The 26,160-nt window shown below is 34.9% G+C and overlaps 1 protein-coding gene across 2 annotated transcripts; it reads left to right on the top strand.

The window, feature by feature from the left end:
- The first annotated feature begins 1,006 nt into the window (after positions 1–1,006).
- Positions 1,007–25,919, top strand: ZNF711 (zinc finger protein 711). 2 transcript variants are annotated; one of them, XM_032618678.1, is made up of 8 exons: positions 1,007–1,144; positions 2,902–4,711; positions 11,198–11,761; positions 16,969–17,124; positions 17,824–17,961; positions 21,105–21,152; positions 22,569–22,712; positions 23,241–25,919. In XM_032618678.1, the coding sequence occupies exons 2-8, from the start codon at positions 4,633–4,635 to the stop codon at positions 24,416–24,418; spliced, it is 2,307 nt and encodes a 768-aa protein (XP_032474569.1). In that variant the 5' UTR covers positions 1,007–1,144; positions 2,902–4,632; the 3' UTR covers positions 24,419–25,919. The 2 variants fall into 2 exon arrangements, with proteins under 2 accessions (XP_032474569.1, XP_032474567.1); XM_032618676.1 differs by lacking the exon at positions 1,007–1,144 and adding an exon at positions 20,101–20,238 and having other exon boundaries at positions 4,633–4,711; positions 23,241–25,881.
- Positions 25,920–26,160: the final 241 nt, after the last annotated feature.

Raw genomic sequence — 26,160 nt, forward strand, 5'->3', positions numbered from 1 at the left:
ACTTGGCTCTGTACGTAGACAGTTTGCAGACTCCCGGTCTTCTATAAGCCAGATACTGTTCCAGGGCTTTCACACCGTGTCTCTTACTTTTCTCAAAACCTTTAGTGGTATATTAGATTATAGAGACATGGAGAAAATATCTAGCTGATGGAGAAAAATAACGTTTTATTTGTAAAATATTCAAATTATTTAGGCAAAGGTAATGTTACTTTTTCTTTTTCTTTTTTTTAAGGATCGTACCCTTTCCCTCCTTAAACTCTGCTATTCATTCCAAATGCTCATAGTACTAAAGCTAAATTTCCAGAACATAAGGTCCTTTGCAAATGCAACCTTTTAGTCACATCGCATCACTCTTTTCCCCACCTTTCACCACTGAATTTCTCACTGTTCTCCCATTTTGTTCAGACACAAGCTGAAAGTGACACATTCAAGATATTTAATATTCACTTCATTTAGGTCCTTTGTCCACCTTTCCCTTCTATGCTTTTCTTCACTTTACTTTCTTCATCGAATTGTCTACCATTACGAAATATAAAAGAAATGAAGGAGGGAAACTGCAAAACACACAAGGGTTTCATTTGGGGAGGTAAACCTCTTATCACTCTGGTCAGCCTAATTGGTCAAATCCTCGAGGGTAGGGCCGATTTTTTCTTAACGGTATCCAACATCTATGAGAGGTTCAGTGAGTGGCCATTCAGATATTAATTCTCCCCCTCCCCCTCTTCCTCTCCTTTGAGAAACCTGGAAAATAGAAAATCTTCCCACGGAAACTCCTCAGGGTCGCGCCAAGATCGAGGCTTGCGCACTGGGTCTCGGCCGGTGGCACAGCCCCGGCTTGCAAGTCCGCGGGGTCTCCGGGCAGAAACCCAGCGCGGGCTTCTGGATCGACCGCGCGCGCGTGCGCGCTCCTCCCTCGGCCCCCTACCCTGCAGCAAGGGGAGCGTGACGTAATGCAACCTCAGCAAGTCAGCCGCTATATAAAGGAGGACTAGGCGGCGCGCCTCCCAGACGCAGAGTAGCTTGTGATTGGCTCGAGCTGCGGAACCTCGGAAACCCGAATGTGAGGAGCTTACGGATCCACAGCTGCCGCCCCTCGCAGAAATCCGGAGCGCGGTCAGAAGCCAACTGGCGGTAGCGGCTGCAGGTAAGGAGACGCCTGAGGAGAAAGTAGAGGGACTCGGGTCCGCTGCGCTCAGTGTCGTTAGCGTGAGTTGAGGAGAGGCTCCCACCCAGCGTGTAGTGTAGGACGAAGGGAACAATGGAAGTGGCGTCTAGTCCCTAAGCGTTCCCTCCCCCTCGGGCAGACAGTGTTTCTCCTCAGCAGCAGCGGGTGGCTGGAGGAATTGTGAGAATTACTTCCCCCTCAGCCGATCCGTTCTTCCCCAAGGCCAGAGCCCCCGGGGGCGAGAGCCGTCGTGGAGGCCGTCGGTGGTTTAGGGTGACGGGAAAATGGCGGAAAACAAAACAGTGAAGTGAAGAATGCGGCGGCCCCCTGGCATTTTCTCTCGGCGACCCCCGCCCCGCAATATTCCTCTCGGTTGCACTGCCCCTACCTCGCCCCCGCCCCCCGCCTGCCGCGAATGGTAACCTTGGAACGCGCGAGGGATGGCGGCGTTTGCGAGAAGGTAGCACCGAATAGGGCATTTTAGGGGCTAGGGAGCCGTCAGAGCCTGGAGTGGGGGTGGGGGGCCGTGTGCGGCAACTGTCGCCTCCGTTAAAACACCACCATTTTGGTTCCCAGCCGCCGTCTCCCGTGTAGCGGGGCAGAGGTAGCAGGAGGAGGATGAGGGGTTGGGCAGCACGGCGTGGGTAGCAGCGGTGCCGACCGCTGCACCAAGTGCGGGAGGAGGGGTAAGGGTATTCTTGTTTCTTCGCTCTCTTGACTTTCCACTGCGAAGGTTCTCTTGTTTGGTTGAAGATCCAGGCAGATGGGTAATATATGGGAGGGCACATGTGTGCATTCTGCTCAAAATGATTGAAACTTGGCATGATCATGGGAAAGGGAGACTTCTGCGGGAAGAGGGCTGCGTCCAAAGCTGCAATACTGCTACTTGCCAGGGCTCCTTTGTCTCCTATCTCTGCTAATACTACTTTCACATTCTCTTGCTCTGCCGCCTTAGGATTTCTCTCCTGTTCTTCACCCTATTTACATTATTGAGAAGCTAGGTCCTGAGTGAACTATGTTTAGAGGAGACGAGGAGACAAATGAGAGTAAAATGTGGGGGTGGGGTTGTCTTGTTTTGATTTTTGTTTTGTGATTTCTGCTCCCCACATATTTATGGAAAGATGTTTACTTGAAGAGTGCTTGGTGGGTACCTCCATTCAGTAAGGATGGGAGATACACTCTTGAGAAGAACTGAGAAGCCTAGCTATCTATTGGCTGTTGAATCCTTAACACACTGCTGTTCTCATACCTCATTCATTATTGATCTTATTGAAACTTCCTATATGGGAAAAAGGTGCTCCAATTTATTTGTTTGGTATTCTTGCAGTGTGATACTTCCCGTAATAGCTGCACTGTGTGTTAAAATTTTTACACTTCATTGAGCACTAGTGCAGATTTTTCTCTATGAATTTGGCAAGGGTAACGCTTGCCCTTGGTTGGTTCTCTTTTACTTTCCAAAATAAGGTATTGCTAGTGATTATTAAAATATGCTTTAGGGAAGATTTTGGTTTAATCAGGTGGTCGAATTCTAAGTGAGATAACGTTGCTTATGTCATTTTAGATAGTTGTTTCTGTTGCAATCCCTTCGGTTGCTTTTTAGATTAGCAGTTTTGAGCATATGAACCCTTCCTAATCTCACCTTGCACATTAAAGTGTAAAGAAAAATTCTTAAGTTGTGTAAGAGATTTGGTTTAAAATGTTTTAAATATCTAATTGTGAATGTATTTTTACAATAGGTAAAAAGAACGTTTTTCCAAAGAAAGTAATGTAGTTCAGAAGGAAAAATAACAAAAAGAAAGTGCTGCAGATTTTATTTTACAATATGTAAGAAAATCAACAGTTTCTTCAGGATACTCATATTAAGGTGATTAACAAATTACTTAATGTCTTATCTTTAATAATTAAACAAAATTAAGTGTTAAAACATTTTAAAGACATCTATAATTGTTCTATTAGTTATGTGATAAAGAAAGCAATTACTCTAATTAAATTTGGAATAGTACACTGTTTTAAATGTTAAAAATAAGTCCTTATGGCATTTTAATTTATCTCTCTGAAGCCCCAGGTAGTTTATTGTGAACTCTCTTGGCCCCTCTTGACTTCATTTTGAAGGCAGAAAATAATGTGGTATTTGAAAAAAATAGAGAAATATAGCTAAGAGTTTCTAAAAATTTGTAATTTTGCTCACACATGAAGTAATTTTGTTTGAATCATTTTAATATACAGAAAAATAACCTACTGCTGTAGGATTTTGATATACATGACTCAAATGTTAATAAAGATTACTCTGTGAGACTTTCCTGCCTCTTTTACACCTATCAAATTTTGAGACAAGGGAAAAAATCTTAGTGATCTCTGGTACTTAAGGATAGATTAAGTTGTCTTACATGGCAGCTTTCTAAAAGTTTCTAAAACTTAATGATGCAACCTCATCTTTTGTGTGGTATAGCCCAATTTATTAAACATTCCTAACTAAAAATGAGGAAATGTTTTATAAAATTGACAGACTTTTTGGTTGATTTACTTAGAATCTTATGTTTGAAAGCGAAGTATACATGTAGTTGTAAGAAATACTTTGAGTTACAGAACCTGACTTTAGGTTCCATATGATCTGGTGATCTTAAATATAGGATAAGTCATTTGAAATGAAATAGGTTGAGCCCTTGCTTTCAAAACTAGCATGAGGCTAGTGTGACTTTATTAATCATTAATGAAAAAAATTAGTCATACAATTACAAGTAAAAGATATTCTGAAAGAACCAATTTACTAAATGTTTGTATGTGATTGATCTTATCTCCACTATATTTAGGAAGCAGTCATGTTTCATGAGTCCTCAAAACTGTGAGACAAGAGAATGTAGTAGAATAAGGCCAGACGTCCTTACTGGCTCAAAGAACTCCAGGGAAACTGGGATAGAACATTTTACATTATAAGTAGAACCCCGGGAGCCAGAGGTGAAACACACGTTTATCTGCAGAACTACGCTGCAGAGCTGAGCTGGGTCTGGAAGAAATGGATGAGAGCCACTGGATGAAATTCACTAATACTAGACACCTGAGTCCTCTAGTAATGTATAAATATCCCAACTATTGTCTGTTGTCATCTTGTTCTCTTTTTTCTTCTTATTTAATAACATTTTAAGTGGAACCTCAGTGCTACAGTTTTGTTCTTTTGCTTGCTTCTTTCACTTCCCTATGGCTCATCACCCTTACTGTGCTTATTCTCCATTATCTTTGGTTTACTTCCATTTGACCCTTCTTTTATTTATGGTTGTCACATAAAGCATCTAATCAAGGTTTTTGCTTGTTTGTTTTGTTTTCCTTTGTAATGAGATTTGCACACCTGGTTGAGAGGAACATTTTCAATTGCATTATTTTCTCAAAGCAACTGACTTTGGCCTAAATGTATTTAAACTATTTTTAAAACCGTTTCTTTTACAGAGATTTGTGAATGAACTTTGCTAAGTATGGATTCAGGTGGTGGAAGTCTTGGATTGCACACATCAGACTCTAGAATGGCACATACCATGATTATGCAGGATTTTGGTAAAGCATTTTCTTTGTTATATTTTTTCTTTCTTTTTTAAAAGTCAGAACATACTAAATATCAAAACTGTATTGGGGAAGGGGAGAAATTACAATGAAAAATTGTTCTTTTGCCAGGAAAATACATTTGTAGGGCTTATTTTCTTAAAGTAAGGCGATGTGTCAGTAGTCTAGATAAAATCATTCTTATAATTTTGTGGGAAGGTTGAGGTAAGGAAACTTGGAATATAGTGGTAATATGTCATTGGAAATGAAAACCTCAGTTTGCATAAATACCTGCATCAGTTCTCATGTGTAGGAAATATTAAAATATAAAATACATTTTAAGTTGCATTGTTAATAAAGCTGAAAAAGGAAGTACTTCAGTCATTTCAAAGAAGTTAGTTAGATGCTTATATAGTGATAGAGGAATATCTTGCACTAGGTGATTAATTATATTCTGGTGCCATATCCTCAGAAAGTTGTTACTAATAGCATTACCTTTTTATTTTTTTTGAAAAAAAAATTCCCTACTTTTGTGGCCAAGTTTTTCAGTAGCCTCTTAACAGTAGTCATTTTGATGAAGATGATAAGACTCGCTTGACAGTCAACAAAGAAACTGAATTTGGACAGGTTCAGTCTGAATGATAGAAGAGAGAGGTGTCTGAAGTGTAAGAGGCGGGCATAGAGTGGTAAGAATTAAAGAAAAGATGAGAGTGAGAGTAAAAAAGGTAAATGGTAAATTGGGACCAAAAGTAAACAGAAACATGAGACACTGTGGAATTGTTAAAGATGAAATTAGGAATGGGGGATTACAACAAGTGATACTTTACTCAATTAAGAAAATGCTCCTACTGTTTTCAGATAATATGGTTGAATATGTTATTTTGTCCTCTGTTGTAAAGCCCACAGTAATGAGAGCCAGAAGAACTAGATTCTAGTCTTGGCAGGCCTATTAAATTATCTGTGTAAATGGTCAAATTACATATTTCACTTTTATGAAGGGGTTGGACTAGAAAGCATTTAATGTCCTCCCCAGTTCTCTGATTCCTTGACCTTTCTGTCTGATGGTAAAGGTGCAATGCGTAGATTAGGATTTAATATGGTGGGAATCGAGATGACTGTGTAGTTCATGAAATAGAAAGGAATTATGGATTTATTCTGCTGAAAGAGTCAGAAGTGAGTTGTGTTGATTATTGATGACTTAGAAGTGATTTTATGTGAAAAAAAAGTATAGGAATAAACTCTAGAAGAAGGACAAAAGGCTGAAGCATAAGAGATTTCACAAATAATTTTGTGAATTCTTTGTTAGAGATAGTTTTTCAAATTCTGGAACACTTGAAATTCAGTGTGATAAATTAAGTTTTGGTTGAAATTTCAACTTTAATTTTTTACCTTTTAAAAGCAAGATATTTTTAAATGGAAGAAAGGCAGTATTTTCTCCATTTAATACAAAATATTACCTACCCTGTAGTATCTGGTAAAGTGCCAGAACCCCCCTCACTCCTGAAGAAGTTGCCCATTGGCAAGTAAAACTTGATTCGTTTCAAAGAGTGAAAAAATGTCTGATTGGTGCTGGTGAATATTTGCTTGGTGTTCCTCTTACCTTTCTTTCCACTGTTCCTCCTCAATGTCTTGAGGTTTAATTAATCCCTTATTTATCTAATACTAAGCTTTCCAAATTCTAAAAATTGATTAGAAATTAGATACATTCTCTTTAAATTTTTGCTAACATCAAAACTTAGATATCTGCAATGCCATAAATTAATTATACTTGTGAAACATAAGAGTTTAGCATACATAGGTAGACCTAGCCAAGTAAACACATTGTGTGGCTCAGGATCTCTAAATTCTGTAAGGTTTTTGGTTAATATGAAATGGCTACTATATTAAGAATCTAGAAACAATAAATGCTGGAGAGGGTGTGGAGAAAAGGGAACACTCTTGCACTGCTGGTGGGAATGTGAATTAGTACAGCCACTATGGAGAACGGTATGGAGGTTCCTCAAAAAACTACAAATAGAACTACTATATGACCCAGCAATCCCACTGCTGGGCATATACCCTGAGAAAACCATAGTTCAAAAAGAGTCATGTACCAAAATGTTCATTGCAGCTCTATTTACAATAGCCAGGAGATGGAAGCAACCTAAGTGTCCATCATCAGATAAATGGATAAAGAAGATGTGGCACATATATACAATGGAATATTACTCAGCCATAAAAAGAAACGAAATTGATTTATTTGTAGTGAGGTGGATGGACCTAGAGTCTATCATACAGAGTGAAGTCAGAAAGAGAAAGACAAATACCGTATGCTAACACATATATATGGAATCTAAGAAAAAAAAATGTCATGAAGAACCTATGGGTAAGATGGGAATAAAGACACAGACCTACTAGAGAATGGATTTGAGGATATGGGGAGGGGGAAGGATAAGCTGTGACAAAGTGAGAGAGTGGCATGGACATATATACACTACCAAACGTAAAATAGATAGCTAGTGGGAAGCAGCCACATAGCACAGGGAGATTAGCTCCGTGCTTTGTGACCACCTAGAGGGGTGGGATAGGGAGAGTGGGAGGGAGGGAGACGCAAGAGGGAAGAGATATGGGAACATATGTATATGTATAACTGATTCACTTTGTTATAAAGCAGAAACTAACACACCATTGTAAAGCAATTATACTCCAATAAAGATGAAAAAAAAAGAAAAAGAATCTGAACTATTAATTTAATTGAGAAGTTTATTGGACCAGTTTCTTTTGAAGGATACTTTAGAGTTTAAATTTTACAGTAGTATGATTTATGTAATAACTTGTGCATGTCTCAGTGTAATAGTTGCCCTTGGAATCTGTGCCATTGAATTTAGTTGTTGTTAAGTTTTTATTGCTGAAAAGAGTCCATATTGCTTTGGGTCTTAAGTAGCAGAAAACCTTAGATGGTGGCCCAAGATGGACCCAACAAATACCAAATTTTATGCTGTCCTGGTGAAATTCCAGGTATTCACATTTAAATTAAATAACTTTAGTAAAAAGGGAAATGCTTGAAATAATGACTTGTTTCTTACTGTTATCTGGTTATCTAACTGATTTCACACTTTTAAAAAGTTCTTCATATCATTTATAATTTGCTACCTAGTGAGATAAATTTTAATTCCCTTTAATGCTGCTTACTAAATGCCTTAAATTTTAAACGAGTGACTCTATAGTAGGTCTTCTTATTCTTTCTCTTTCAAACTCTTCCTTTAGTAGTCACTCACATGATTAGCCCTATAAATTCCTTAAAAAATAGTCTCTAGAATAAGTAAATTCTATTCTCCTCATTTAGGCAAGTTTAAAAAAAAAGCCAGTCTGGAGTAAAACAATGAGTTCAGTTCCCAGCTTGAACCTTGGGCAAGGTTATTTATTTATTTATTTATTTATTAACATCTTTATTGGAATATAATTGCTTTACAATGGTGTGTTAGTTTCTGCTTTATAACAAAGTGAATCAGTTATACATATACATATACCTCCATATCTCTTCCCTCTTGCGTCTCCCTCACTCCCACTCTCCCTATCCCACCCCTCTAGGTGGTCACAAAGCACAGAGCTGATCTCCCTGTCTGTGCTATGCGGCTGCTTCCCACCAGCTATCTATTTTACGTTTGATAGTGTATATATTTCCATGCCACTCTCTCACTTTGTCCCAGCTTACCCTTCCCCCTCCCCGTATCCTCAAGTCCATTCTCTAGTAAGTCTGCGTCTTTATTCCTGTCTGGGCAAGGTTATTTAATCTCTCTAAACCATAGTTTGTTCATATTTAAAATGGGGATAATAACACTCACCTTATTACAGAGTTCTGAGGCTTAAGTGAGATAATATATGTAAAAGTATTAGGTTGCTTGGTGCATAGTACTCAATAAATATAGCTAGAGTATAACTAAAATAAGTGACTTTGTTTAGAAAGTCAGTGAAATCTAACAGATGAGTTGATAAGAGGAAAGTGCAAAATTTAATAAAAGACATCTTGGATCTTGGTCTGAGTAATCTGCCAATACCCTGTGAGGAACCCATTAATTCTTGGTCTAAGATCCTTAAATTATTTAGTTCAGGGCAAACAAGGATGTTTGGATTTTTTTGGTTTAGATCTGATTTATTTTGACCTGTAATTTCCTGCTAGAGTTAAAGACTAGGTAAACTGAAAAACACTTATTCCTTCTTCTTAGAATCCTCCCAAACAGGTTAATCTGAACCCAAGCCAGCACTAGCATTATTCTATCCTTCCATCCTTCCCTAGTGTCTACTCTCAGAAACCAAACTACTCTCCAGCAATGTTCTAAAATAAATGGGATTTCCCATATTTTAAGTCTAACTTATGAAAAGATTTTATAAAATACTAATTTCATTGTTCATATACATAGAATTGCAATACTGTGAATTTTATAGGGTTAACATTTAATTTTTCCCTGCTAAAAACCATATTTCCAGTCTGGTTGAATACTAAATTTGAACCCTCACCTTCTCCCTGTCTCCAAAAATGGCCAGTGGAGTAACAAGTGAATAGAAAGTACTTGTTCTATACGTACTCCCTTTGTCTACCAGATTTTCAAGGTTGAGGCTGTGTCCTTTTGGGTAATATGGTGGTTTAGGTGAGAGTTTGAGAATAGTGAGAAGGCTACAGAAGGGTTGAAAGGAAGATAATCCTGAAAGGCAGCTTTTCCCTTCTCACCTTATTTTTTGATGTGTTAGGGTATTAGTAGTGTTTACTGGTCTCCATCCTAACTTGCTAACAAACTTCCATAATGAATTGGTTAATAATAGTGAACAGTGTATAACAAATGGTACTCTTTCAGGTATTACTGTATAGAAAGTGATCATTATGAAGAAAAGGCTTTGTACTGGATTATTTCATGCAGTTAATTTTGTTGTAACCTGGCCCACAAACTCTGTTAATTTGTTTACTATACCACCTCAGGGAGAATGTAACAGAATTACTCATGAAGGAATTTTACACTCTTACAGTATTTATAAGGGGGGTAGGAGTTGGTGTTTACCATGCTGCTCAAGAAAAACGTTATTTAAAACTTTATTCCTGCAGATTTACTAATTCAGAATTTAATGCAATTTAGAGTTTGTATGTATGTTTTTTAAATAAACCAAATCTTTGCCTAAAATGAGTTGGTTCTTTTTCTTCTCAAATCAGATGTTAAAGGATGCTTTCCATTTTTGAATATAGTAATTCTTGTACAATAAAGAAGTTCAGGGACTTTTATGTTTATAATACGTATTTTCTAATGTATTAAGCTTGCCATATTTTATTAACTCAATTTAACATATTAGCAACCTTTTATGTTTGTGTGCCCTTTTTACTTTAATTTTAATTTTTTGAAATGTTAGACTCACAGGAAGTAGAAAAAATAGTATATAGGGTCCTGTATACCCTTTACTCATCTTCCTCCAATGGTGACATCTTTATAATAACTGTAGTACAGTATCAAAAGCAGAAAATTAACATTGGTACATTATTGTTAATGGGACTACATATCTCATTCAGTTTTCACCTTTTGTGTGTGTGAGAGTGTATATAGTTCTATGCAGTTTTATTTCATATATAGATTTGTGTAGACACCACCACAATGAAGATACAGAATGGCTCCATCTCCATATATATGCTATGCCAAAATAGTCACACACACCCCAACCCTTGGCAACTGCTAATCTGTTCTCCATCTCTATAGTTTTAGAATTTTGAGAATGTTATATAGATGATTCCATTTATACATTACAGTAACCTTTGGTAATTGACTTTTTTCACGCAGCATAATTTTCTAGCAGTTGATTCAGGTTGTTGAATGTATCAATAGTTTTGTCCCTTTCTTTATTGCTGAGTAGTATTGCATAGTAAGGATGTGCCAGAGTTGGCTTAACCAACCATTTACCTGCTAAAGGACATTTGAGTTGTTGTAGTTTTGTTTTTTGCTACTAGGAATAATAGCTACTATGCACTGTTATGGATATTTATGTACAGCTTTTTGTGTAAACATATTTTAATATCTGTGGGAGAAATGCCACAGAGTACAGTTGTTAGGTTGTATTGGTAAGCACATGTTTTTATAAGAAACTGGGCAAATTATTTTCCAGAGTGGCTGCTGCCGTCACGTATGAGAGATCCAGTTTCTCTGCATCCTCACCAACCTGTGGTGTTATTGTTTTTTATTTTAGTTATTCTAATTGGTGTGTAGTGATATCTCATTGTAGCTTTTTTTTTTACTTGAAAATAAAGTACATTATTTTTAAGGTCTTAATTTAGATTTTACTAATATCGTTTTCACCCATCTCCACCCCAGTTCCTGGTTGGTGATGATTTTTATTACAGTTAAATTGTCAGTGGTTCTTTAAAATGATAGTTTGCCCAGGACTGTTTCATATTTAAAAACTATTTTATGTCATCTGATATATACATACAGTACTTTTAATTAATAAAATAACTTTACTTTTTTTGGATAATTGTTTGTATTGTAGTGGCTGGAATGGCTGGTACTGCGCATATCGATGGAGACCATATTGTTGTTTCAGTTCCTGAGGCTGTATTAGTTTCTGATGTTGTCACAGATGATGGGATAACTCTTGATCATGGCCTCGCAGCTGAAGTTGTCCATGGGCCTGATATCATCACCGAGACTGATGTAGTAACAGAAGGTGTAATTGTTCCTGAAGCCGTACTTGAGGCTGATGTTGCTATTGAAGAAGATTTAGAGGAAGATGACAGTGATCACATCTTGACGTCTGAGCTAATTACAGAAACTGTTAGAGTACCTGAGCAGGTTTTTGTGGCTGACCTTGTTACTGGTCCTGATGGACACTTAGAACATGTGGTCCAAGATTGTGTCTCAGGAGTTGACTCTCCCACAATGGTATCAGAGGAGGTTCTTGTAACTAATTCAGATACAGAAACTGTGATTCAAGCAGCTGGCGGTGTTCCTGGTTCTACAGTTACTATTAAAACTGAAGATGATGATGATGATGATGATGATGATGATGATGATGATGTCAAGAGCACTTCTGAAGACTACTTAATGATATCTTGTAAGTGAAACTTAAAGTCCATAATTACTTGGTAGAAACTAATTTATGTATAACACGGACAGGTTTTCTAAGATGGGGATCTATTCAATAAAAGTCATGGGGGTGATCGTTTTGAAAAATAATTTATTTCAAAGCTGTGTTGTTGAGATGCTTTTTTGAATTTGTTCATGTTTTTAATTTATGAAAATTTATACCCACAACAGAGTAAAATAATGCAATTTATTAATATCTTAGAACAAAAATACAGATTTGGAAGGTTCAAAAAGAACATTAAGTGACGCAATATTTTAATGGTAAATATATATATTTCAAAATGGGAAGTTTATTTCATGCAACCACTGCTTTCTTTTTAATATGACAGGTACTGGAGATGTCAGTTCAGTTTTGCTTAGGAGTTTAAGCATAGTGTGTTAAGAAATGTGTGATTAGTTTTTTGAATTAAATACTTGAAAAGTAAATAATCAACTCAGATTGTGTTCTACAGTTCTGCCTGTGTTTGTTTTCTGTTGCCTATATATGTGTCTGTATAGTCCATGCAAAAACACTTTAAACATATTTATTTCAGACTGCTTTATGATGTTCTTAAGACATTCTATCTGAATGAGGAAGATAGAAATATCTTATTCTCATTTTAAGTGGTAAGTTTGCCTGAACAGCAACAATAATAAAAATCTCACGATAAGTTATTGATGGAGCTTGAGGAAGAAGTGGGTCTATTCTTTATAAAATTTGAAGGCATTCCTTTATTTAAAAAATCCCTTTAAAACTTAAATAATTTTTTATTTTAGAAAATAGAATATACAAAAATTAAATTTTTTTATATCATTCATTCTCTTGCCACCCAGATCCCTAACTTTTTATAATGGTTAGAATATTCAAATTGAGAATAGTTACTCTTTTTAACCATTTTCATTTATTTTATTTTATTTAGTTTTTCCCTTTTTTTCTTCATCACTTAATCTGTAATTCTTTTTTTTACCTCTTGGTTTCTGTTGACCATTGAATCTTTCAGGAGTTAGAGAATAAATTGCCTTGAAATGTCTCAATGGTAATTTTAAAAGTCCTCTGTTTTTTTCCCAAGATATCTTCAAACTACTCAAGGGATAAAATTGAAGACTTAAAACAGACTGTTATCTTATTCCTAAATCCCTAACTATTCCTGTAAGGAAATCTTATCAGCAGCTGAGTTTGTCTTCTCTGTCTCTGAGGTGCATCTGAAATTTTTCCACTTTCAGACCAAATGTCACAATTTCTTTACCTTAGCAGTTGGTTAGGCTGTTCCACTTGTGCTAAGTAACTTGGAAATTAATATAGGATAACTGTATCTGTCTAAAGTTATCCCAGGTGTGCTTTTCTTTAAAAATACCTAACACCCTCAAAGCATTCCTGGGTGATGATTTGCTTTATGAAAAGCTTCACCGGAGAAGGGAGGTTCCTTTAAATAATGAACCAATATAATGCATTCAAATTATTTTTTTTACCTATAAAATCAGTTTTTATTTCTTCCAGGAAAATAATTTTGTATAAAGCAAAACATATTGGTAGGGTCATTATGGGAGCGGTCATGAAACCTCACCAATTTCAGGGGTAAAAGAGAAAAGTTAACACCTTTGTATTTTTTTTTTTAGTATAATAGCTTTATTGAGATATAATTCACATGCCACACAATTCACTCATTAAAGGTGTGCAATTCAGTGGTTTTTCATATATTCACAGAATTGTATCACCATCACCATAATCAATTCTAGAATTTTTCTTCCCCCCAAAAGAAACCCCCATACCTTTGAGCAGTCACCCCTGCCACTCCATTCACCCCTCAGGCAACCACTAATCCAAATTCTTTCTCTATAATTTGCCGGTTCTCAACATTTCATGTAAATGGAATCATATAATATATGGCCTTTTGTGTCTGGCTTCTTTCTCTTAGTATAATGCTTTCAAGGATCATCCATGTTGTAGCATGCATCAGTCCTTCATTCCTTTTTATTAATGAGTAATATTTCATTATATGGATATACAGTTTATTTATCAGTTCATCAGTCGATGGACATTTAGGTTGTTTCCACTTTTTGGCTGTTATGAATAATGCTGCTCTGAACATTCATGTACAAGTTTTTGTGCACATAGGTTTTCAGATGTCTTGGATATATACAGCTGGGAATGGAATACCTTTGTAATTTAAATATTACTAATTTTTGTTTGTTTCATCATTGCATAATATGGATCCATTACACATTGCCTCACCCCATCCCTGTGGTACATCAATACAGAGTTGACCCTTGAACAACACAGGTTTGAACTGTGTGGGTCCACTAATCCAAAGATATTTTTCAATAAATATATACTACAGTGTTACATAATCTGAGGTTAATTGAGTCTGCAGATGTGGAACTACGGATACGGAGGGGCAGCTGTAAAGGTATACATGGATTTTCGACTATGTGGAGAGTCAGTGCCCCTAAGCCCTGCATTGTTCAAGGGTCAGCTGTAGTCTATACTGATGTCATATTCACCATATAATTTTGGTAGATGTAACATGAAAGGGGTACAGTAAAAAGCCTACTTAGTTTTTAAAAGAAATATTATACTGTACATTTTGCTAAAATGAAATTTTAATCAAATTGTACCAATGGGCTATAGAAGAATATTGAACGATAGCAAACTTTGTAGGGTTGGCAAATAATGCACCTTACTGTTTTTTTTTAAATTTTTATTGGAGTATAGTTGCTTTACAATGTTGTGTTAGTTTCTGCTGTACAGTAGAGTAAATCAGTTATACGTATACCTATATCCCCTCTTTTTTAGATTTCCTTCCCATTTAGATCACCACAGAGCACTGAGTAGAGTTCCCTGTGCTATACAGTAGGTTCTCATTATTTATCTATTTTATACATAGTAGTGTATATATGTCAATCCCAATCTCCCAATTCATCCCACCCCCCGCACCTTACTGTTTTAATATTATATTTAGCACCAGTAGAATTCTGCGTTTTATATACTATTACCCACTTATCACTGGCTGGGATGTCATGTGGGTTGGGAAACAACACCGTGGGACTTGAATGTTGTAAGCCTTATAACAAAAAGGTTAAGCTTGAATTTTGGGTATTTTGAGTATTATCTGTGTAAAGAAGAGTCTTTGAGGATCTATTTCTAAAATCTGTTGATTGCCTGTTAAATCTTTGTTAACTTTGTACTTTCTATAACAAAGGATATAGAATAAATCTTGGTGAAGTTGATGGTTTATCTCTTAAAACTGTACACTAACATATTTAATAACTTTATCATCTTCTATGAACTTAAAATACAGAACAAGTTTAATTACTCAATACATTTCAAAATTGTTCATTCTGAGGAATCTAATTAAGTAGAAAATAATGGATACATTAAACTGTGGACCTCGAGGAAAGGTATAAATGGAATCTGAATGGCACCAGTAATTTCAATACTTAAAGCAACAATTATGGTACAAAACTTTTGAGAAATGACCAAACAAATGTCTATTTCATTTCGTGAGCTTTAGTTTTGTGAATTACAGTTTTAATTCAGTTTATCCCAGGAGGAACTCTGATTACTTTTAACCACTGAAGTGTAATAAAGTAGTATTTATCAGATGAGAGTATTTTTTTCATTAATTTACTGTTAGTCCAACCTAAGAAATTCATATTTTGGACACTTTTTGAGTGTTTTATATCCTATGTCTTTATTTCCAAGAATGAGAAAGTACTTTTTTTCTGAAGACTTAACTTGCCTCTTAATTTTTTTAATGATCTCATTGTTTTATTCAATGTATTTTAAAAGAGAGGCTGTTAAAAACCAGTAATATCAGATTCTTCCTCATCCTTTTTTCTTTCATTTTAATCTGTCCCATTGTGAAAAAAATATTTGCCAAAAAAGTACTAACAGAATTAGGGTTTATGATGGAATGAAAATATTTTTTTCTGTTTATTTTGATCATTTAGGTACTCTCTTTCATAGACAATAAACTATTTGAACTCTTAAATAATGTGGAATCATTTATATTTAACCACAAAGTTAAAGTAGTTTTACATTGTAAGAAGAATTTCTGAAATTCTGGTGTTTTCACCATTTTGAAAGGCCAAAGGAATATTTTTGAATTTGCATGTATCAAATTTGAAACTGAGGTAGAGAAAATCTAGACTTTAGATCTTACTGAAATTCATATTTTAAGAGTACTGAGTTAAAAACTTTTTAATGTCACTTTATTCTGTTTTAAGTAGCTCTGGAATTGTTTAGATATAGTCAAGGCTTCATGATTTTGTTTCATATATGATACTATGATACATATAGTAGGGAGGAGCAGATTTTCAGTTTAGGTTACATTTCAGTTTTTATGGGGACAGGACAAGCATTGAAATAAAAAATGGTAGGCATATAATCTTTGGGGGAGTATATTGTTTAATATTTATGTCCAAAGAGCAAACTTTATGAATATAATGTATTCATTGCATAGTTTATGCACAGTATTCACTTGAAACTAAATGCTATTCTTAAAGAATCAAATTTTTAAGTATACTTAAAATGTAAGTAATTATTGTTGCTTTATTTTATATATGATTTGAAGCAAATCATCCAATGGTAAACCTGGAAGTATACAAAATTTCTGATTTGAAGTAGCCTTCCATTGACTCAACAAGAATTAAAAGTATTTACTAAGATTTTATTTTCATGATTTCTGAAAAGCCCTTTTTATAAAATAATTCAGGTGTTTTCTATTTTCTCTTTTTTTAAATACTAGATTTCATATGTTAATTGGTTTTAGATATACTGCTATTTAATTTGGGAATTGTTTATGTCAGCTTATTTCATGAGTACTATATATTTTATGTTCTAATTTTTGTTATTAATTTTGGTGTTAGGATTTAGCTTAAAATGTTGAATGTAATGGAAGATTATTTAATCTTTTCCCAAACCACTTTAATTAAAGCTGGATGTTTAAGAGTATTTCATATACATAAATTGAAATCTGTGATTATGTCTTTTATATAATTATGATCATGTAGTATATCTGTCTTGTATACATTTTTTCATGAAATATACCACTCTTAATGGTTGCATAATAGATCATTAATTGAATATAGTGGGTAGGTGGTTAACACATTATTTCACATTGCACTAATACTTAACACCGACTAAATGTCAATGGTACTTTTTGACTGAAACAGCTTCCCGTTTATATTTTACAGTGGATGATGTTGGGGAAAAATTAGAGCATATGGGGAACGCACCATTAAAAATCAGCAGTGATGGTTCACAAGAAGATGTTAAAGAAGATGGATTTGGTTCAGAAGTAATAAAAGTGTATATATTTAAAGCTGAGGCTGAAGATGACGTTGAAATAGGTACAAATAATAATTTTAATTTATTGCTATAATGGTTAGGAATTAGAACTTCTCTTTTCTGGAGACTAAGTTCTAATATTGCCTTCAAAGTGCAACTCTTATAAAAGGTTTCTTTGGGGATGGAATATTTAAAAATTATATATAAATATAAATCAGGGATAGAGAACAAGTCATCTTAGATATTTTTAAACTTGAGTAGAAGATTCCAGTTGAAATTTCAAAACATATGAGTGGAGGGGATTTGATTCAGAGTAGGAAATTATGAGTATTTAAGGGCAGGCTAGAGGCAGGGTGCTTTGGATTTTAATCCTACTTCTTCCATTCAGCTGAGTGGTCTTTGGTGAATTACTTAACCTTCTTCTGCCTCAGTTTCCTCATCCATAAAATGGCCATAATGGTAGTAACTACCTTATAATGCTATTGTGAGGATTAAATGGGTAAATACATGTAAAAGACTTAAATAGTGCTTGGCATATACAAGTGTAATGTAAGTGTTAACATTTGTTGTTATTTCTTAGTGATGACTGAAACTTTAAAGTGCAATTTATAAGAAAATTCTCTTGACACTTAGAAATTTATGTTTGAATATTTGAGGGGGAATATTTTTCTAAAGGAAAATATTTTTATGTATCCTTCTTATTAATTTAGGGAATTATTCCATGATACTTACTGATTTTGATACATGTTTTAACTTCTAAGGTGGAACAGAAATTGTCACAGAGAGTGAGTACACCAATGGGCATTCTGTAGCTGGAGTGCTTGACCAGAGCCGAATGCAGCGGGAGAAGATGGTTTACATGGCAGTTAAAGATTCTTCTCAAGAAGAAGATGATATCAGTAAGGAAAAAAGGCACTGTAATGACTTATCAGTAGTCATCATGCATTCTTAAAAAAAAAAACAATCTCATATTCAAGCACTACATAGGAACAAAGTTCAATAAAATAAGTCTGACCCTTCGCTATAATTAATTTAAAGGAAAAGGGTCCTTTTGACTATCCGTGCATGCATGTATTGTTCAAATGAGAAAACATAAAATACTGTGTCTGAGATACTAGGGATACAGAGATCAGCTAAATATGGTTCCTGACTTTAGGATAGCCCACAAATATGTAGGGAATTACTGAGAATCTACTTTGTGTGTGTTATTGAATATGTTGCATATGTATTATCTCATTTAATTCTCATAATTCATCTCTGAGGTAGGTGGTATTAGCCCTGTTTTATGGAAAGAGAAAGTGCTCAGGGAAATTAAGCAGTTGTCCAAGGCCATTCCAGTATTAAATGAGGAAGATAGGATTTGAACTCATGTCTGCCTAACTCTGCTGTCAGTGATCTTTGTACATGGCAGTGAGCACTGTTGACCTCTCTCTGAATTTAGCAGTAGAAGGGCTAGCTGTTTGTTTTCCTTCTGCCACTGAGAGATTAGCTGAGTAAGTATTCTTCCAAGTCAAGCCACCAGGATTTTTACTTATTATGCCGTTGATGGTCTCCAAGTAGTTGCTCTTTAAGGTTTCTTGCGGCTGAGTACCACAGGGAGTAAAAAGCTCCTCACATTTCCTTTCCTGCCATGGTACACATTTCCTTATGAAGATGTTTTACTTTCTTCCTACTTTCTCCTCACCTCAGTGTAGGAATGCAGCCCTTCCTTAAGGCTTTTTCTGTCTTCTTGCCATGCTGAGACAAAAACTACTTTGTTTTGCCCTAGAAGAGCAAGAGCCTCCACTTCAGTGCATTACCTTGATAATAGTTAGCTTTACCTATACTGCACTATGATCCCCACTCCTCAAATTTCCTCCCCTAGAAGTCATAGGGAGCTGAATTCCAATCCCAAACAAACATGAATAATATACCACAGCTGAAAATGTCAAAACAAATGAGTCTAGAGGATTTGGTTAGAGAGAAAAAGAATTAATTTCTATTTGGTCTCTAGATTCTTTCTTTTCTGTTTTACTCATTGGTCAGGAGACTAAAGGTTAGGTTAGCTGATGCCAGAATTCCATAAGGATGTGCAAAACTTAGACCAGTGTTTCCTTCTGGTTAATTGAAAGAAGGGAAACCTAGGAGAAAAGGGATACTTTTTTCCCACATTTTTTCCACATTTTTCAGTAGTGAGTAGGGACTTCCCTAGTGGTCCAGTGGTTAAGACTCCATGCGTCCACTGCAGGTGGCATGGGTTTGAGCCCTGGTTGGGGAAGTTCCGCATGCCGCACCTCACGGCGCGGCCAAAAAAAGAAAAAAAAATTAGTAGAAAATCCCAGTATGTGAATCAAAAGACAAGCGTAAATTCAAGCCAATTTTCTACTTAACACTTTAAATCCAAATGGATTATTTCACATAAAATATACTTACTAACCTTCTACGTTTAAATTCTTTTACACTAATACTATGTTTTTTTAAATGTCTCACTTAACGCTTTTGTCTTCAGTAGGGTCTCTGAAAATCCTGCCTCTTAATGGGTGTCCACATAGCCTTGAGCCACCAGCATTTTATATTATAACCATATATTATGGTTTTACTTTCATTTTTAATTCTTTTTCAATTACTAGTATTTTTGACAATTTTTCACTGCATGTACAGTACTGCATTTAATTTACATGTGGGATAGCATGGACCACTTTCTAGTACTGATTCTATGGGAAATGCCTTCTGAGTTCTGAAGAACTGTCAGGCAGAATTATGGAATACAGCTCTTCTTATAAATTCCTAATGCCCAATGGACTGTGAAATCAGTCAATATATTTCAAGCGCACGTTTTATATAATCTAGAAGTCATTTTCGTAGGACTAGGTTTTAAGAGGAGGATAAGAACTTTGATAAATTACTGTCTCCTAGTGGCACCAGCCTGCGAAGTGCCTAATGTAATTTTTAAGTTAACCAAATTGAAACCTTGAAAGTTGAAAGATAATCATTTAGAAATTTTTACCCATTTATTAAATACTTGGGGTTATAAACAAGCAATTATTTCTAAAATTTAGGTTGCGCTGAAATAGCAGATGAAGTTTACATGGAAGTCATTGTAGGGGAAGAGGAAGGAACTTCTCTCCCTGAGACTCAGCTTGAGGACTCTGATGTTAATAAAACAATTGTCCCTGTTGTCTGGGCTGCGACATATGGTAGGACACTGGCATTTTTTCACCTGATAAGTACATAACATATCTATTTGATCAGCCTTTAGGTCATTAACTATGCTGTGCTAATGCCCCCATGAGTTGGCTAATACTATAAAATGTTTTGCTGTGGACTGATTCATCTCTAGTTACTTACATAATTTTTGTACCACATATCTTGTGTTATTTACAATGAACCTTGCTTAATGCATTTTGTTTTTCAGTAGGATTTATTTTAAATCCTACATGTATAAGTGAGTGCCATAAAAAGTTTTATTTTTCTAAAATAGGAATATCCTTTGAAAATTGATCCCTCCCCTTTTGGAAAAACTTATTTTATGTTTTAACACCACAAATAATAAGATATTGGGGTTTTGAAAAGGAACAGAAATCCAAGTGTGCTCTTCTAGGAAGTACGTAATGAAAGGTAAATTTATCAAGTTATTTTTTCCCTTTCTATTTTATCTCATTCTTACTTAATTTACAAGATGGTCCAGGTATACTCTTTACTTTGAAAAATTTTGTTGTTCAAATGCATTAATTTATCTTTACTTGGTTTTTCCAAAGGTTCATTCATTCAACAGTCATTTATTGAGCATCTTCAATTTTGAGGGTATTCTGCAGAAATATCTACCCAGGTTTTATTTGAAAAGTAAGGTTGTCCTAGATGTTAGTAGTTCAAAGGATGCTGACAGCAGCCCTTATTTTCAGTGTGTGATATTATCTAATCTATGGGAGTGGAAGAACTCAACAACAAAAAAGTTTAATCCACGGAACGGTGATCAAAGTAAGATTTTGTAGATTAAGATGTGATCTACTAGTAATCATTATACTCAGTCTATCAGTTTTTAATTAGCCTTTTTTTTTTTAAGGAGATGAAAGAAGAGTTTCTCGAAGGTATGAAGATTGTCAGTCATCAGGTGAGAGAACATTATATGTGAGATGTAAGTTAGGTAGCTGGTTTTGTGTACTGCTTGGTAGATACAGAGTTATTAGTTTGTGTGTACAGACCCATTTGTTAGACTCTTACTTGCCTGGTCATATCTAGTTAGTTAGAAGAGTTTACCTCTTTGGGAAATTGATTAATTTATATAGAGACATAGCATGTGTTATTCTGTGAATGCAGTTCATTTTAGATTTACCTCGCGATTTCCCTGGTGGTTTAGTGGTTAAGACTCTGCCCTTCCACTTCCAGGGGGCACGGGTTTGATCCCTGGTTGGGGAACTAAGATCCCATATGCCACATGGCATGGCCAAAAAATAAAAAATTAAAATTAAAAAAATAGATTTACCTCAAGATACAAATATCAGGCCACTTACTACATGGGCCATAAAAAAGTTACTATGGAAAAAATTATAAAATAGAAATTACTCTGACATGAAAGTAAAAGTTGCCCATGATATCAACCACTTGTTAATGTCTTCCTTGGGATGGAACTATTTTTTTAATTTCTATGGCAACCAGTAGATTTATATAGCTGTTACATAAAGCTCATGTGTCAGCGTAAATTTTTCTTTAGTTTTGATACACTTCATGTAGTGTTATTTATTCCATGGTTGATAGTTCTTTTTATTTTCTTACACAAGGAGACTTTTTCTAATGATTGTCTATTTTGTTTCTATCTTTAGGAGGTATTTGACTCTCTAACTGTAGATTTCAGGGGAATTAATGAGAGGCATATATATCACAGCATTTAAGCTAAACAGTTTCTTAGGGCTACATTTTTAAACTAAATTGCATAACACAAGAGATTGTGAGAACTGAGATTTTATTAAGTACTTTATTCCATATACACTGATCCCACTGAAATTGCAGTAGATTGCCTGCCACTTTTATCTTAACACTTAAAAAAAATCAATCTTAATACTTTTAACATTAAGTAAACTATTCTAAAGCATAAATACAAGAAATCTGTTGTTTGTCATATATTACAGTTACCATGATTGTATTGGATAACTGACATGTGTAAATTTCTTTGCTAAATCTCTTTAATTTCATCAGCCTTTGTCAATGAGAAATTGATCTGATGTCAAGATTTTGTTTAGGGTCATAAAATTCAGTTTCTTATGTTTCATTCACCTTATCAGTTTGTTCCTTTAGGATGAATAAATTGGGATATTTTAAAGTTACTTCCACATGGTATCGTATTTAAAGTATTTGCATATACACATGTGTGTGTAAGAGTATAAAAGACAGAGAAGGAGAAGATGGGTGTACTTTGTGAAATTTAGTACTGCAATGGCAACTGAATGCCATGTCTTCTCTAATTCGTCTAACTAAAACCAAAAAAGTGTAAATATATGTAGTTTAATAGTGTATCGATTTTTTTTTCCAGGAAATACTTTGGACTCAACATTAGAAAACAGAAGTAGTACAGCAGCACAATACCTTCAAATTTGTGATAGCATTAATACAAATAAAGTACTTAAACAAAAAGCTAAGAAGAGGAGAAGGGGAGAAATGAGGCAGTGGCAAACAGGTAAAATACTAATACATTACTCGATGAATATTATAATTACTTGAAATGCAGTAGTATTTTTTGTAACCCAAGAATATGCCAGTTGTTTGTAGTGTAGTTAGTCCTACTCCCATGTACCTACTTGTGTTTGATCTAAATAGTTGGGGTTTTTTAAATGTTCTACTGGTACTTAATAAAACTGTACTTGTTTGCTTTTTACCCAAATGATGTTTTTAAAGAGAATTTTCAGGTTGGTTTAACAATAAAGGGTGCCTATTTCTAGTTTACAAAGTGCATGTGATATAGCATTTTGGCAGGTGAATAGTCTATAGTAGAGTGCTGCTCATTACTTTTTAGTGAGCTACTTTATTATAAATTGCTTTCAATGTGCATTTTATCTTACGGGATCTTATTCTACTAGTACAGTTCTCACATTGTGAATGGCAGCTAATTTTGCCGCCTTTGTGGTAAAACTGTTTAAAACAGTCTGGCCAAATTTCACAACTTCCCTGTTTTGTTTTGTTGTTGTTGTTGTTGTTTTTAATCTAGCTGTTATAATAGGTCCTGATGGACAGCCCCTGACAGTATACCCTTGCCATATTTGCACGAAAAAGTTTAAATCCAGGGGATTCTTGAAAAGACACATGAAGAATCATCCTGATCATTTGATGAGAAAAAAATATCAGTGTACAGATTGTGACTTTACAACTAACAAGAAAGTGAGTTTCCATAACCACTTAGAAAGCCATAAGCTTATAAACAAAGTTGACAAAACTCATGAATTTACGGAATACACACGAAGATACAGAGAGGCTAGTCCATTGAGTTCAAATAAACTTATATTAAGAGACAAGGAGCCGAAGATGCACAAGTGCAAATACTGCGACTATGAAACTGCAGAACAAGGACTGTTAAACCGACATTTACTGGCTGTTCACAGCAAGAATTTTCCTCATGTTTGTGTTGAGTGTGGGAAGGGCTTTCGACATCCTTCTGAACTCAAGAAGCATATGAGAACCCATACTGGTGAGAAGCCATATCAATGTCAGTATTGTGTCTTCAGGTGTGCAGATCAATCAAATTTGAAAACTCACATTAAGTCTAAGCATGGTAACAATTTGCCATATAAATGTGAGCATTGTCCCCAAGCATTTGGTGATGAGAGGGAACTTCAGCGCCATCTGGATTTGTTTCAAGGACATAAGACACACCAGTGTCCTCATTGTGACCATAAGAGCACCAACTCAAGTGACCTTAAGCGGCACATCATATCTGTCCACACTAAGGATTTTCCTCACAAATGTGAGGTCTGTGATAAAGGTTTCCATCGTCCTTCTGAGCTCAAAAAGCATAGTGATATCCATAAGGGTAGGAAGATTCATCAGTGTAGGCACTGTGACTTTAAAACATCAGATCCATTTATTCTTAGTGGTCATATCCTTTCAGTTCATACTAAGGATCAGTCACTGAAGTGTAAAAGGTGCAAAAGAGGGTTCAGACAACAAAATGAGCTCAAAAAGCATATGAAGACTCACACTGGAAGAAAGATTTACCAATGTGAGTATTGTGAATACAGCACTACAGATGCATCTGGCTTTAAACGACATGTGATATCAATACATACAAAAGACTATCCACACAGGTGTGAATTCTGCAAGAAGGGATTCCGAAGACCATCAGAAAAAAATCAGCATATTATGAGGCACCACAAGGAGGCTCTTATGTAATAAGATCAATATAAAGAAAGAAGCTATTTAGAAAATATGACATGCTACATGGAAAGATAATTTCATGAACTGTTTCACCTGGTTACAAAGCTTGATATTAAATCATAAATTTACATTCTTTTTACTAAAGATCTTAAGATATTTGAATTGAGAGGGGATCTCATAGCCCTTTGAAATTAAAGAATTTAAGGAGCACCATAGAATGGTTGCAGAAAACCTTATTGTCTATTTAATAGTATTATAAGCATAATTCAGCTACATGGGGGAAGAGCAAAGACAACCACTTTATTTGGCTGATCATACTAGAGACAGATGTTTCTGAAAAGATCATATCTAATTGAGGAGTTTAGCAATGCTTTGCTATCGCAAGCATCACTTTTATGCCGTTTTAGAAATGGAATGGGGAAATAAAATGCAGTCATCCATTAGTCACTTAGTCATTGAGCCTTTATATGGTACCTGGAAATTGAATTCCAGAAATGGCAAAAGTTTTGTGTATTCATCAAAAGAAATTTCACTGGAAAACAGGTTAGATTAATTCAATACTATTTAAAAGAATTTCAGAGCTGCTAAGATTTTAACACAGGATAGGATGTTTAAAATATAGCATTCTGTACTGAAGTTTAAAGATTAAAGTTCCCCTTTTTCTGATATTCAAGTTGATTGTTGTTCAGTGCGGCATATATGACAGAAGTATATTTGAGTCAAATGTGGCTTTCTAAAATGGATGCAACAGTAATGTTGCAAAGTTAGCACTATATTTCTTAATGATCTAAAGATTAAATTGAGAGAACACAGTTTTCTTAAATATTATGTTTAGAGGTTTTTTTAGGACAGTCATAGCAAGTATGATTGTTCTAGTCTTACTTGCTCTAACGTTTAAAGGTGCAATTTTATGCCATTATTGAAAATTTTGATTTTTAAAATCTATATACCATATTATTAACATAAATTTTCAATATGAGGCAGTATTTATGCGGTATTTAACAAAACACTATGCTGCCAATAGAGCTTGGAGGTGGATATTCAGTTTACAGTGTATAAATTTAAAATATGCATCCCTTTAACAATGCTTCATGTTAGCATGCTGCAAATCAACATGGCGCTTAAAATAAAAAGCAGGTTTAGGGAAATTTAATGAAAATCCTGTTCATAAATGTAATGCATATGATGTGTATTTTTAAGTTTTAGTTGCTTCATGTTTACACTCAGCTGTTAAACATAACTAAAATGTAATTTTACTTCATGCTATATTGTGGCTTTGTGTTTTAAATAATGTTCACCTTTCTGTTTTTGCACCAGATAGGAATCAGTTCCTTGAGAATAAATTTTTTATCTTTCTTAACTTCAGAATATTAAATTTGGAAATCTAAAATTGTGTGTCATGTGATTGTAAATGATGTACACGCTGTAAAATAAGATTGTCACTGTTATGTGGGATTATTATTTCTAAATGTTACTCATTGAAATGAGCATACAATAAAAAGCATTTATTGCACTTCAGGGTTTTATGAGTTTATTTAAAGTTGTGTTGCAGTGTCCCTCATTAAAAGACTTCACTTAAAATTGCTCTTAGGAAATTTTGTCTGCAGTTTAGCGTCTTGTAGGATTTTGTGCATTAACAACATGAGCTAGGAATTTAAACAATTATGATGACTATGGCATGATTATTCCTCAAAATTTTGTGTTTTTGCTAAAACCGTGATGGAATGCTTTAAAGTTGCCCATCTTAAGACTTGAGA

This window comes from Phocoena sinus, chromosome X (genome assembly GCF_008692025.1).
Source record: "Phocoena sinus isolate mPhoSin1 chromosome X, mPhoSin1.pri, whole genome shotgun sequence".
NCBI classification, from domain to species: Eukaryota; Metazoa; Chordata; class Mammalia; order Artiodactyla; family Phocoenidae; genus Phocoena; species Phocoena sinus.

Excerpts from the sequence above, each read along its gene's own strand:
- ZNF711 (XM_032618676.1), top strand. The coding sequence starts at position 4,633 with ATGGATTCAGGTGGTGGAAGTCTTGGATTGCACACATCAGACTCTAGA. Across the intron at positions 17,125-17,823 it reads TGAAGATGACGTTGAAATAG|GTGGAACAGAAATTGTCACA; the intron begins GTACAAATAATA and ends TTAACTTCTAAG. Across the intron at positions 21,153-22,568 it reads TGAAGATTGTCAGTCATCAG|GAAATACTTTGGACTCAACA; the intron begins GTGAGAGAACAT and ends TTTTTTTTCCAG.